The sequence below is a fragment of the Acipenser ruthenus genome, chromosome 26, assembly GCF_902713425.1.
Source record: "Acipenser ruthenus chromosome 26, fAciRut3.2 maternal haplotype, whole genome shotgun sequence".
Taxonomy (NCBI): Eukaryota; Metazoa; Chordata; class Actinopteri; order Acipenseriformes; family Acipenseridae; genus Acipenser; species Acipenser ruthenus.
This window is the reverse complement of record NC_081214.1, coordinates 1,672,465-1,685,626: the sequence shown is the minus strand read 5'-3', so window position 1 is coordinate 1,685,626 and position 13,162 is coordinate 1,672,465. Positions and strand designations below refer to the sequence as shown.

At 44.7% G+C, this 13,162-nt stretch overlaps 2 protein-coding genes across 5 annotated transcripts; one reads left to right on the top strand and one right to left on the bottom strand.

Moving 5' to 3' along the window:
- Positions 1–319: 319 nt before the first annotated feature.
- On the bottom strand, positions 320–4,515 carry LOC131701688 (adenine phosphoribosyltransferase-like). Of its 4 annotated transcripts, none has more exons than XM_059001118.1 (6): positions 4,201–4,503; positions 2,826–3,037; positions 2,099–2,192; positions 1,803–1,949; positions 980–1,075; positions 320–681 (listed from the first exon to the last, which is right to left on the bottom strand). In XM_059001118.1, the coding sequence occupies exons 2-6, from the start codon at positions 2,946–2,948 to the stop codon at positions 485–487; spliced, it is 657 nt and encodes a 218-aa protein (XP_058857101.1). In that variant the 5' UTR covers positions 2,949–3,037; positions 4,201–4,503; the 3' UTR covers positions 320–484. The 4 variants fall into 4 exon arrangements, with proteins under 4 accessions (XP_058857101.1, XP_058857100.1, XP_058857102.1 ...); XM_059001117.1 differs by having other exon boundaries at positions 2,826–2,961; positions 4,201–4,498; XM_059001119.1 differs by lacking the exon at positions 2,826–3,037 and having other exon boundaries at positions 4,201–4,515.
- A 5,007-nt stretch (positions 4,516–9,522) lies between these two features.
- On the top strand, positions 9,523–12,809 carry LOC117429341 (protein PROCA1-like). Its single transcript, XM_034048718.3, has 4 exons — positions 9,523–10,217; positions 10,729–10,861; positions 11,164–11,298; positions 11,769–12,809. The coding sequence occupies exons 1-4, from the start codon at positions 9,617–9,619 to the stop codon at positions 12,613–12,615; spliced, it is 1,716 nt and encodes a 571-aa protein (XP_033904609.3). The 5' UTR covers positions 9,523–9,616; the 3' UTR covers positions 12,616–12,809.
- Positions 12,810–13,162: the final 353 nt, after the last annotated feature.

Below are 13,162 nucleotides of genomic sequence, written 5' to 3'. Positions count from 1 at the left end.
ACAATATAGAAAATAGAAATTATCTTTAAAATAATTACAATATTCGACCACCAGATGTCGCTATTGCCGCATTTTAAATCTATTACATGCAATGTAAGCAGCCTTAAGCAGAGTGATGTTGTGGCCACAGTACGAGAAGTTGCATGCTTGTAGTAATACCGTGGTTCTTCCATACAGATAAGTGACACTTTGTATGTTCATTAAAGGGCAGCTTAGGTCCTTATTTGCAAAGCTTTGACTTGTGAGTTTCTGATACTGCTGGTTTCATAGCCCTTGATTAGCAGGAAAAAGTCTTACTCAGTTAACAAAAAGGGCAGTGCAACATTACTGCTGATTAGAACAGTCATTCATTTTTTTTTAAATTGATTAAGTTTGTGAATCTGACCTATTATTGCATCGGCTTTCCCCCGTGGGGAGCAGAGACACCTCCAGTAAAGCACAAGCCACTGTCTCTCTCTCTCTGTGTGTAATAAAGACTGATCCATCACTTCCCCGTGGATCTGCCTCGATGCTTCTCCCCGGCAGCGTTCAGAGGCTCTCGATGCTCTGGAAGGCTTTGAAAGTGCAGGCTCTGCTGGTCGAACTGGGGCTGCAAGTGAGAAGGCACGCAGTGGGAGTGTTTGTATCTCTCCCTGATCCAGTGCCCTCCCTCGCTGTTCTCAATGCAGACAGCAGCAACACCTGCAGAAGGAACATATGTGTCCCACAAATAAAAAGAAATGATGCTAACTTTCTTATTTTTGCAATGAGGTCGGTGCACGAGACGGGGTTGGATCTGGTCATCCAAACGGTCAGTTTCCTCCTCTGTACCTTAAGGGGTTAAAAGTACATGTAGAATTGCTAGATTTGTTTTGTGAGAATTGTTTCAATTGTACACAGTTTTCTTATCTTTAATTGCTCCACCTCGTGGAGTTAACTGCACAGACGTGGGCTGGATGTTGTGTGTGCACGTTACTTCACTGCAAAGCAGCTCACTCACCTACTACCACTGCACCTTGCTGCTCCACCAGTTTGATCGCTGCCTTCATTGTCCCTCCTGTCTCTACCCATTGGTCCACGATCAGGACACGTACCCCTGCAGCCGGGAAACAAGACCGTTCTTAGGGAAGGTGGGGCGGTTTTTACATGCTGATCGTCGCACTGAATAGAAGCTGTTACTCCAAGGCAGAAGAAGTGTTAAAGATGACGCACTGCCTGACTGTAAAGACGACTTGGTGTGTGGTTCTCAGTTGAGTCAAAGAGAACCTGACCTGCTCTGGTCAGACTTGCAGCTGCTGTTGCCCAACAGACAGAGGATATCATTGCCGGAGCGCTTCGTGTGGCCCAGTGCAGGCACGTGGGCAGTGCTTCGGTTTCATTGCAGATTTTTGAAAACACGTTCTCTAAAAAACGCAGATCGAAAAGTTGAACTGTTTGCAAATAAAAGAATAGGCAACCTATTTACACCAAATCTCTCTTGAGAATATTCTCGAACAGACTCTCGCAATAACAGTGTTATAAGAACCTTATAAATGCTCTGTAACAAAACAAAAAGCTTTACACCAGCAAAGTCCCGTTCAAATGCTATTGCAACAAACTGTTCTTCCTTTTAGTCAGGATCTTTAAAAACACCTACGGCTGGTTTTTCACAGACCCTGATTAGCACGAATCTTGGACTACCTGCTGTACTGGTGCCTGTCTTAGATAGATGCGCTCTGTTAATCAGCTGTAGATATCTTCTAAATGGATCCTTGGATAAGTGACAGGGAACGTTCACCTATAGCATGACCTGGTAGATAATGGTAACTCCTGCAAACCTTCACCTGCTTTTAAGACGTCAGTGCGGACCTCCATGGCCTTCTCCCTGCCCGAGTAGTCAGTGTAGTCCTGGGAGTGAGTCTTCACGCACAGGTGCCCTGACTTCCGAATAGCGAGGAACCCTTTACCAAGAGAGGTGGCAATGGCAGACCCTGCGAACCCACAGAGAAATAGCAAAGTGAATGGATCCCGTTCGAAAACCAGGTTACGTGGATCCTATCGGTTCACGTCTCGCCATAGTGTTTGAATCTTCTCCTCCCATTCCGTCTCAAACCTGATATCCTCCTGTCCTTGTCTTTACCTAGAATGAATCCCATGGCATCAATCCCAGCCACCAGGTCGATGGTTTCTCCTTGGAACGGTTCAAGCAGGTCTTCAATGCAGTCTTGCAAACCCTTACATAGAAAAGGAGCTTAGGTTGTAGGAATCGGGGAGGGGGGTACAAATGCATGCAATCTTCTCATTTCCCTTCATGTTTTGCACTAGTCAACCAGACATGGTATTACTTGTTAACTAAGATAAATACTTGACACAAATAGTACAGGATATAAGCATAGGAAAAGAACAGCAAACTACAAAATGACTGGATAACTCAAATGCTAGAAGCGCCAGTGCAGAACTGGATTATTATTATTATTATTATTATTATTCATTTCTTAGCAGACACCCTTATCCAGGGCGACTTACAATTGTTACAAGATATCACATTATACATTATTTCACATTATACAGTTATCACATTATTTTTACATACAATTGCCCATTTATACAGTTGGGTTTTTACTGGAGCAATCTAGGTAAAGTACCTTGCTCATGGGTACAACAGCAGTGTCCTCCACTGGGGATTGAACCCACAACCCACAACCCTCCGGTCAAGAGTCCAGTGCCCTAACCACTACTCCAACACTGCTGCCCATGGATGAAGCAGTGGTCTAGGTCTGCCCGGTTTTAATGCAGGTAAGATAGTCCAGGATTAGTGCTGATCAGGGTGAGTGAAGCCAGCCCAGTGTGTCATGCTGACTCCGTACCTGTTTGTTACAGTACAGTCTGGAGGGATCGAGCCAGGCGTATTTAGGTCCCTTCACATTCGGTGCCATAAGGTCCAAGTACCAGCCTTTCTGCCGCTTTTCAGGCACTGTCCACACATCCATCACAGGGTGAGCCCTGCTCCGAAATAAAACACACACACACACGAACGCACACACACACTGAGACACTCGGACTGCATTCAGGGTGAGCCCTGCTCCCAAATAAAACACACCCATGGAATATATGATTATAGTATCCATGGAATATATCATTCTATTATTATGTAACATGGAGTCATTGCTGTGGTTATTCTACGTTATGCAGAGCACAGCAGCCTAAGCAACGTTTAAAAGGCCTGTCGCTGTTTTTCAGGCTGGCTGCTGTGTGTCCACACAGCGCAATCAGAAGGCAGATGTATATTTATCTATCTCGAATGAGGAGTGGACAGAGCGATGGGCAGCTGTCTGTTTGTGTAACCTACAGTGCCCCTAGTTACTCAGCACTTAGGTCACTTGTCATTGGCAACGCATTGTCAATCATTGTCAATCATTGTCAAAGAACACTGGTGGAGCTAACAGGACTCACAAGAGAAGGTTTAGTTGCCAATTTACTAAAAGGTATTAGTTATAGCTACCCTAATTAGCTCCAGTAACATTATCACTGTCTCCTGTATCATTTTGCAGGGATGGAAATAAGACTACTGTTGCATAGCAGTTTCACCCATTCCAGGTTTTACTACGAGCTTGATTAGCCACAGTGTGTAGGTAGCAAGCTCAGCTGTGTCTTATTAAACGCCTAGTAAGTGCTATGTGATGGGAGTCTTATTTCCATCCCCGTTTTGTAGTGTAATAACTTTTCATTTCTAAAAAGGAAATATTCCTCTCCAGAAGCAGTGTTAAAGTTTGCTGTAACGACGCTTGAAAAAGCTACCCTGGCGTGCAGGAACACAAAGCCTTTTTAAATATGAAAAGGATTACAGTGTCAGACCCGTAGCCGTGAGGGATTTAAAATCAGCTCAGTGTGTTTTCTTTTAATCTCACTAATTAAGAGCCGAATGCACTTCCCTCTTCACACGGCTTGTGAGTGTTTGTATTGAAGAGGCATTCACGCCAATAACACAAAACACAGTCATACTGAAAAAACCCAGGCACGTTAATTGACTCCAGTTACACTGGAGGTACCAGATGATAACACGTATTAGAAGCGCTGTTCCACTTTGTTCACTCATTCGGCTCATTAGCCATGCTGACAGTAAAACAAACTATACTTTCGTTGCTGTGTAAAATCAGATAGCAAAATAGTGACGCTAATAAAAAAAAGCATAATAGCGGACAGCTGCGTAGTTAAACTAACAGAATAGGCAAAGACACTTACGGTTGTTTTTTGAGAGCTCTGGTCAGGGCGAATGATCGAGAAGGAGGTTTGCAAACTCCTGCGCTGGTAGCGAGCCTGCAGCCTGCTTGCTGTCAGTGAGTTCATAGCAAACAGACATGAACTCGACACTCGAGTGGCATGCCAACCACATGCCAGGACTCCATGAAGCCCTAAAATAGGTGTCGTGCAGCTGGGGTACCCATCCACCCCCGTCTGAAATCAGGACCGCTCTGGATATTTAAAGAAACAAGCAGGCCAGTAAATATCACTTACCCGGTAGAAGTAAAGAACTTCTAGGCAAGGGTTTAAAATTATTATTATTATTTGTTTATTTAGCAGACGCCTTTATCCAAGGCGACTTACAGAGACTAGGATGTGTGAACTATGCATCAGCTGCAGAGTCACGTACAACTACGTCTCACCCGAAAGACGGAGCACAAGGTGGTTAAATGACTTGCTCACAGTCACACAATGACTCCTGTGGCGCAGGTGGGATTTAAACCGGGGACCTTTTGGTTACAAGTCCTTTTCTTTAACCACTGGACCACACAGCCTCCTCTAAAATCCATTCTCTCACCCCTTATCAACATTAGCTAAATGATTTTTCTTTTCATTATAAGAAAAAGTTACTGCTGCATCCTGGTACTCAATCATTTCCTGTGCTGTAGGTCACATGATCTGAAAACAGGTGGAACGTTGCTTACAGGACATGAGTAGGTTCTGGAAGCAGCACCTCATCTTTTTACTAACCGTCGCATTAACTTTAAAAAAACAAACAAACAAAAAACTCTGCATTAAAGAAAACTAAACGAGTCAAGAACCAAGAGAGGAAAGGACACCTGAGACGTGTTGCTGTTGCAGAAATGTCTTAGTTATCACAAAGGATCTAATAAACAATAACATCTTATTTCTTTCTGATTCGGTCTGTGTGTGATTCCCAGGAGCAATGTTAAGAGAAGGTCTCGCTGGTTTTTATCATCATGCCATGACAGACACGTCAGACTTGTGCTTTGCAGATTTATTTATAGATAGACAAGGAAACCTCACTTAGTTTGTCATTTGGGTATGGGTGCTTATGTGATGATGATGCTGCATCAGGGAACACAATGTTGAATGTGTCCGTGGAGGTTTGCGTCTGCAAAACCAAACGTGTGCCGCAGCAGACAGTGCTGCTGCTGCTGCTATTGTCCCGCTGCAGCGTTGCTCTGTGTTTGTAGCTGTGGGACGGGCTGGCTGGAGTAGAGAGTGGACAGCGCGTGCTTCTCGGGCATGTCATTCTCCTCGTCGGGGTGCTCGTGGATAGTCCGGTACGATGGCGCCTGGGGAGGGAAGATTCCAGAATGAACCGCTTCTGGAAAGACTCCTCATAGCCTCATAGGTGGGGAAGCACATTGCCGTGCCACTGCGCACTGAAGCCTGCGCAATGCTGCTATTTTCAGAAGTCCGCGCACATCACAAGATCTGTAGATTCCCCACCTTTGAAGCAGCTGTATTTTCTAACCAAAAAGGAAAATGTGTTGGAGATGTTAAAAAAACAAAAAAAAGCAAATGACAACGAAGCAGGTGGAAAACGCAATCCAGCCTTTGCAAATCAACGAAGCGCCCCAGCGACCCCTACTGGACAAGAAGGCAGACTCCTCTGTCACCTCTGATGAAGGCTGTGGGCCAGTCTCATGCTGTTCTGCACGCTGTCATCTGCTGTTGGTATCTATGGAAGCCAGGCAATGACAGGGAGACTGGTTTCAGATTGCTTTGAAAGCGATGCAGTTCCCATGCTGATAAGCAAGCGCCACTGCACCACTAAGCTTGTGTGTGAATATTAGGAATGGATGAACTGCTGAAGCGTGGCCCTGTATGTCCATGCTGTATACAGAGCAGTCTGTAGGTAGCAGGGTTTGTGTGTTTGTGTGCGTGATTTACTTACCACAGAAGACCTTCTCTTAAATCTTTTGGGAGAATCCCTTATCAAGCGCAACTCCTCCACTCTGCTCAGCGTTTGGAAGAGTGAAAAAGGTCTCGGTTTGCTTTGCAGTGCTGAAGGGCCACATCCCATAAAGCAACGGGAATTGGACGTATAGGTGGGGTTTAAAAACGTCTGCATAGGTACACCTTGTGATGAAATCCCTCCCCGTGCTAGAGCAAGACTATTAGAACACTCACACAAGCACAAGCATGCTGAAGGTTCCTCTCCACTCTACTGTGAGCTCCCCTAGCGCTCTGATGTCACAATAGCAAGCTAGAAGGCTCTCCATGGCAACACAACTGCGAATGTTCTATATGATCACATGCCTTTTGCTATGTCCATTAAACTGGGACGTTTAACCTAAAGAGTAGGCTTCTGAAGACATTTACCATTCCGAGTTATACTAATTCCAATTAATCATTCACTGATTTGACAATGAGTTTAGAAGCCGCTCTTCAATTCTAGCTGCCTGCCATAAACACGTAAACGTCAGCGCCATCTAGTGCACAGCAGTGTAATGCCAGCAAATCAAAAGAGGAAACTGAAGTGGCAGATCTAATGAATTGAAGTGGGCCAGCCATCACGGCTGCTTCTGGTGTATGTAACGTTCCAGATGACTGTGCTAGCCTCGCACCCGCGTCAGACACAACAGCTCAGCTGCACTCCTGTCCTTTGCTGGTTTGTTCAGCGGGCTGATGTTTGAATTGTAAATGTGATTCGCTTGGGCGTCCTGCTTGAACACAAAAGGGAATAAAAATCACTGTGCATTGTTTAATAGGCCAATGAACTCAAGTAATCCCTGGCACCAGCAGGCAGCCTATTGTAAAGAGTGCAAAAAAAAAAAAAAAAAAAAAAAGAAAAGCTGTCTGGAATTAAACCACAGTCCCTGTTAAAGAGACAGGATTCCTTAATGGAAGCTCAAAGGGAAACTGTTTTCACATGCCAGCCTACCATTCAGAAAACAACAACATCAATAAAGCATAGGGAAAATAGATTTGATTAAAGAAAGAAAGAAAGACAGGAGTGATGCAACAATGAATAGATTCCGATTATGGATTATGATGGCTTTTATTTTACCAGCCTGAATTGAGCATTAATTGATGGCTTAATTGATGGGCAGCAGTGTAGAGTAGTGGTTAGGGCTCTGGACTCTTGACCAGAGGGTCGTGGGTTCAATCCCAGGTGGAGGACACTGCTGTTGTACCCTTGAGCAAGGTACTTTACCTAGCTTGCTCCAGTAATAACCCAACTGTATAAATGGGTAATTGTATGTAAAAATAATGTGATATCTGTAAAATGTGAAATAATGTGATATGTTGTAACAATTGTAAGTCGCCCTGGATAAGGGCGTCTGCTAAGAAATAAATAATAATAATAATAATAATAATCACCCTGATTACTTAACTAGAACAGGCGTGTTTCCATGGGGATTTGACAGCTTTCTTGCAGAGTGTACAGTTATTGTTTTTTCTCAATTGCATGTATTATTACATAAATGTATACTAACACATGCACACATATTGTCAGTTGGATTTGAAGGCTCTTGCGAAGCACAGGCACATTTTGCTTGCTTGCCTGCTTAATAAAGTGATCTCAATGCATAGTATATTGGCTATCATTGCCTCTCTGATACACAGTTAAGCTGTGATTTTGGTTGATACTCTGAACACAGGAAAGACAGAAAGAAAGCTCCCAGCTACTGCGGGACTCAATTTCAGATCCCAACAGAGGGTTAAGAGCATTGCTCTGGGGTTCTTTCGGGCAGTTTTTCTTTCCTTTCTTCTTTTCTTTTCTAATCCCCCGTTTGCTATAGGGAAGTCCCGATCGCCTGCTACATCGGATGATTTTGCATCACCCCCTGTTCTTTCCCGTCCCTCTGGCAATGCCTGGGTGCTGAGAGCAGCATTCCCAGCCTCCTAGCAGAACACAAAAGGGATCCCACAAGACAAAGAAAGGAAGGGCTGAGCGTGTGCAGTGAGGGGGGCGGGCTGAATGCATGACAAGCAGGCATTACACCACAGGAAGAGCAGGATGAACGGCGTGAGCGAAGGATACAGGACATCACAGCTTCCTGATGTGAGAAGTGCTCCCCGAGATATAGCCTTCAGTAGCTCAGCCATATCAGGGTCAGGGTAGCTTACCAGCCACGGCCCATATATTTACAGCACGTGGAATAAGGTAAGAAATTGACAGATAGTCTTTTGGAATCTTTGCCAAGGAACGCCCGTACCAAGTCTCTTCACAATTAGCGATTCTCAAGATAGAACTAAATTAGGGTGACGTTATTTTTGAGGACTTGAATTCGTTATTAGTTTTCATTTTCCAAGGTGAATAATTATCAATTAAAAAAAAAAGAACGTACAGAAATAGTTTTGGCACAACAACCAACACATTTCTGTGAAGCATTACACTTTGAGAAATTTGAATAGAATTGCATTTTAAATGAGACATCTCACTCCGTCTATAAATTGCTGTCTAAGCAACCAGATTTAAGGGACATTTTCCAGCAAATTTTCCACATGTGAAGATCGAATTATATTTGGGTGTCATAGACTTCATCTAATTACCATCTTGGTTAGGGAAGTTAAATGACATTTTACAGAAGCTATCGAAAGGACATATTCATACACGACCAGTGCCACAGTTTACAGCTCTTGAATATGCGAGCTTTTCCGTTTAGACGAATGTCTCAATCAGGAGAGCCCTTTGTTCGGCGTGAAAGTTTGAAAGAGGTCACCCGCCCGTGGCACCAAAGGAATGTTCTCATATTGGTTAGAATTATTTCAAACTGAAAGAGAATGAAAGAAAATTGGAGAACCTTTTAAAAGTCGACCTGATAATGCCCCGCGCTGCACAACAAATCTCCCGAAAGATGCCCAATCTCGTGGGTCCTTAGGATCACCCCATCTCTTGTTACCATGGAAAGCGCCGCAGTCCCGCCTCCTTGGGACGTCACCGAACTAAATCTTGAGTTTGGACGGGGGGGGGGGGGGGGGGGGGGGGGCTCGAGAGGTAACTAGCGGTCATATGACCCGAAAGGAGATCATTTCCATCATATTTAACCGTTTCTTTGCCGGTAATATTTTGATACTGATTGGTATTGAGTGTATTATTTATTTATTTTTTTAAAATATATTTTTCGATTTTCTTTGCGGGCTATATGTATTTATTTACATATGCCATGGACAAAAATATTTTTTTTTTTTAAAAATGCGTTAAGTCTTATATTATGAACATTAAAACACGTGGGGTCCGAAACACAGCCCAGTCGACGCGTGGGTCGGTAAGTAAAGGGTTAATTTTCAAATAAACCACTCCCATGTGAAATGTGACGGTATTAAATAATCGGACCACCAGAAGAGGTGCTTTATAAAGGACCCGGAGCGCACGGGCTCTCGCCGCCGGTTTAGGGGTACTGTCCGTGGCTCGTGGTGCTGAAAGCGCGGTGCAGTCATGTGGTCAGTATTGTTCGTCTTCCTGTCCTACCTGGACAGAAACTTTGTGAGAGGCGAATTCCTCAGCCCCTTTCTCGCAGCAGCGGAGAAGGACAGCAACGGGTTATATTACATGCTCAACGGTACTTTCTGCACAAAGCGGTCCAGCATTGAGTCCGCGGACGGGTTTATGCAGCTGCACGAGGTGTCTGACGGCGTTGAAGAGGTCAGGTCCGTGCGCGACCGGGAGGGCGTGCTGGTCGACTGCTCGATAATCCGCAACCAGATCGAGGTGAAGTCGTTCATGCACCTGTGCAGGCTCGGACTCAGCGGTCAGAGGCACAGCAGAAGACCCGGGGACGAAGCGGAGGAAGAGGCGAGTTCCGTTGATGTTGCCACAGCCAAATCGGATTGTCTGGCACTGCTCAAGGGCAAAGGCAGGCGCAAAAGCCCAAACATATCCCCTCCGCCCCTTCAAGAAAAGGACAAAGGGACAGAAGGACATGTAAATGAAGAGAAGGAGCCCGGCAAGAGCCTCCACCGGACGAAACGGGGTTTCACCTACCCGGGTACTCTGTGGTGCGGAGCTGGTAACAACGCCGAGCATTATGATGATTTGGGTAAGTCATCTAAAAATGAAGCCATAAAGACGGGCGCTGCTCTACAATGTGTAGGGACGCTTTCTCGATTCCACCCCTAAGTATAGCAGGCGACACACGCTTTGATTGAATGTTTTTTTTTTTTGCGTGTAAACATCAGGGTTTTAGTATCCAAACGAGCATCACTTCATCAAAACAACCAGCATTTTATTATTTTATTTAAAATCTAACTAATCGAAAGTTAATTACGCCTTTTAATGAAACGTTGAATTGTAATTCATGTAGCAAAATAACATATTGTAAGATACCTACTGTGCGAAAGAATCTGAATATGGTTTACATCTATAGTTGTGTTTGTGTGTGTGTCTGTGTGGGTGTGTGTGTAGAAACAGCAGGTTCCTTTAATGTGCATGCAAATTACACACCTTTGCAAAACGAATGCGTGTTTTAAAAAGCGCACACCCGGTTTGCAAATTGGCTGCGGCAATACCAGCTGTACAAAAACAAACTGTTTTGTTCTTTGCATTCTCAGGTGAGTTTGCAGAAACGGACAAGTGCTGCCGCGTGCACGACCACTGCCAGCACACCATCCAGCCTTTTACCTCCAACTATGGCTACAGGAACTACAGGTGGTACATGATCTGCCACTGTGACTGCGACAACGCGTGAGTTTCCAACCCATTTACACCTGGGAGCGTCCAAGGTGTGGCTATAGGGTTAGGGGTAGGGTTACACACGCAGCAAATATGAAACCTTATTTCAGTTTTTAGTGGATACTGCATTTGATTACATTTGTATTTGAATACAATAATTGATCTATCTATCTATCTCGAGAGAGATAATATATCAAATCAGTAGATGATTGGTCTACAGATGTTTAGCATGAATTAAGCCCAAACCTCCTCCCTTTGTAGGCGGCACTGTGTCCATAGCTGCAGTATGTGCTGTACTGTTTGTTTTCCCACAGGCTGAAGGAATGCTTGAAGGAAGTCAATGACACCGCCTCCAGAGTGGTTGGCCAGGCTTTCTTTAACGTGATTGAGGTGCCATGCTTTGTATTCAGATACGAAGAGCAGTGTGTCGAACGCGTGTGGTATGGATGGTGAGTATTCTCTCTCTGGCTATATATCTGCCTATCGACATCTATATCAACACCTATAAATCTGTACACAAACCCATCTCATCAATTTATTGCTCCAACTATCTACCTACCTATTTAAATTAGGTGATAACCTACCCACTTTCTCCCAGACTCATGACTGACAGATTCTCTCAGACAGACTCTCCCAGATGCATGACTGACAGATTCTCTCAGACAGACTCTCCCAGATGCATGACTGACAGATTCTCTCAGACAGACTCTCCCAGGCTCATGACTGACAGACTCTCCCATGCTCACCATAAGGGGACATGATGTAGATTGCAATGTATGATGTAATGTTTTCCTAACATATCAATCCACCTAGATCCTGATACCTCCAAACAACCCGCCCGTGCGCACTCACGTGCAATGCTTGTAATCCATTTCTAGTTAACAGTTTCTAGCTGCCTGTTTTTTTTTTTTTTTTTAAGGTGTAATAAATACGACTTGGTGCCGGTTGCAGAACCGAAGTCATCAGTTCCCTACGACTTCGGCAGCGTTGATGTGATCGACGAACTTACACTGCCACCTCCGGTGCAAGGGAAATATGAAGAAAATACAAAACACAGCACACCAGACTCACCCACCGTTAGTACCACTGTGAACACAAAGAACGCTGGCCCAACCAGGCCAAGCACCAGCACGGAGACGCCGGAACAGCCATCGCTAGGCAACGTTGTCACAGCAGCGGAAGACTTTATCAAAGTGCTGGCCACCGTTTCCACCTCCCACACAAGCTCAACTGAGCCTGCCAAGAAAGACACGGCTAAGGCTGACAAGAAGACAAAGAAAAAGAAGAAGAAAGCAAAGAAAAACAAGAAAAATAAAGGGAAGGGACTGAAAAGGAAGAACAAACTTCAGAATCGTTTTGGAAACCAGGAAGCCGTGGCAGTTACCCCTAGCGCGGTGGGAGAGGTGAAACTTGGAAGAGTCGACATCTTTGTGGGAGAGGACAAGGGAAACTTCAACACAGACCTCGCAAATGAACTGGCAGGGAGCGAGTTGGACCTGGGTGGGAAACCAGACCCCTTTAATGAGGTGTTGAACGACGAGCCCCCGAAGGCAGCAGAGACCACCGCCCCGGATCACAAGGAAGGGGTGGTCAAAGTTAAAAACAACTTCAGGTCAGAGCCGCGCACCGAGCCTGCTTCCGAGCCAGTAAAAAGGAAGAGGCTCGGGCGGAAAGGTAGAAAGAGAGTCAAAACCCGAGTTCTTCCTCCACCCACACGCCACTCCGCTTTTGGAAACCCTACCCGGGTATATATGTCCCTTATCTAGGCGCAATGAGCCCGCGGTAGCTTGGTTTCCCTTGGAAGACTGCTATGATGTCACGACGGCTAGTCATGTACTGAGGCGTTCTTGAAGAGTAAACTGAGATACCGGCGATCTCTAGTTTTTCTTTTTTTTCCGGTAGTTAATGACATTTATTATCTTCTGCAAACAATAATAAAAACAGCATTGCATATAAATAAGTTGGATTGCATTTGTTTTGATGTATTTTTATAAAGGAAGTAGCCTCTACACTGGTCTTGACATCTGCATGGGGAGCGGTCCTGCTACACGTGCTCTTCAGTACAATTCTTCATACAGGCAGCAGCAGACACAAGGCACTACGATTACATTCCCTTCATGTGAAAATAAAGGGTGTAAACCAGACACATGCCATTGGTCTTGTGCCCGACAGCTTTAAGTAACAATCTTACTGTTATTACAAGCAATACGCACAAATGATCACTCACCAACATGTCAGATTATTATTACCAATATATATATTGTTGTAACTGTTTCTCCCAAAAAGGGCGTCAAAGTCCCTTTACCACACATA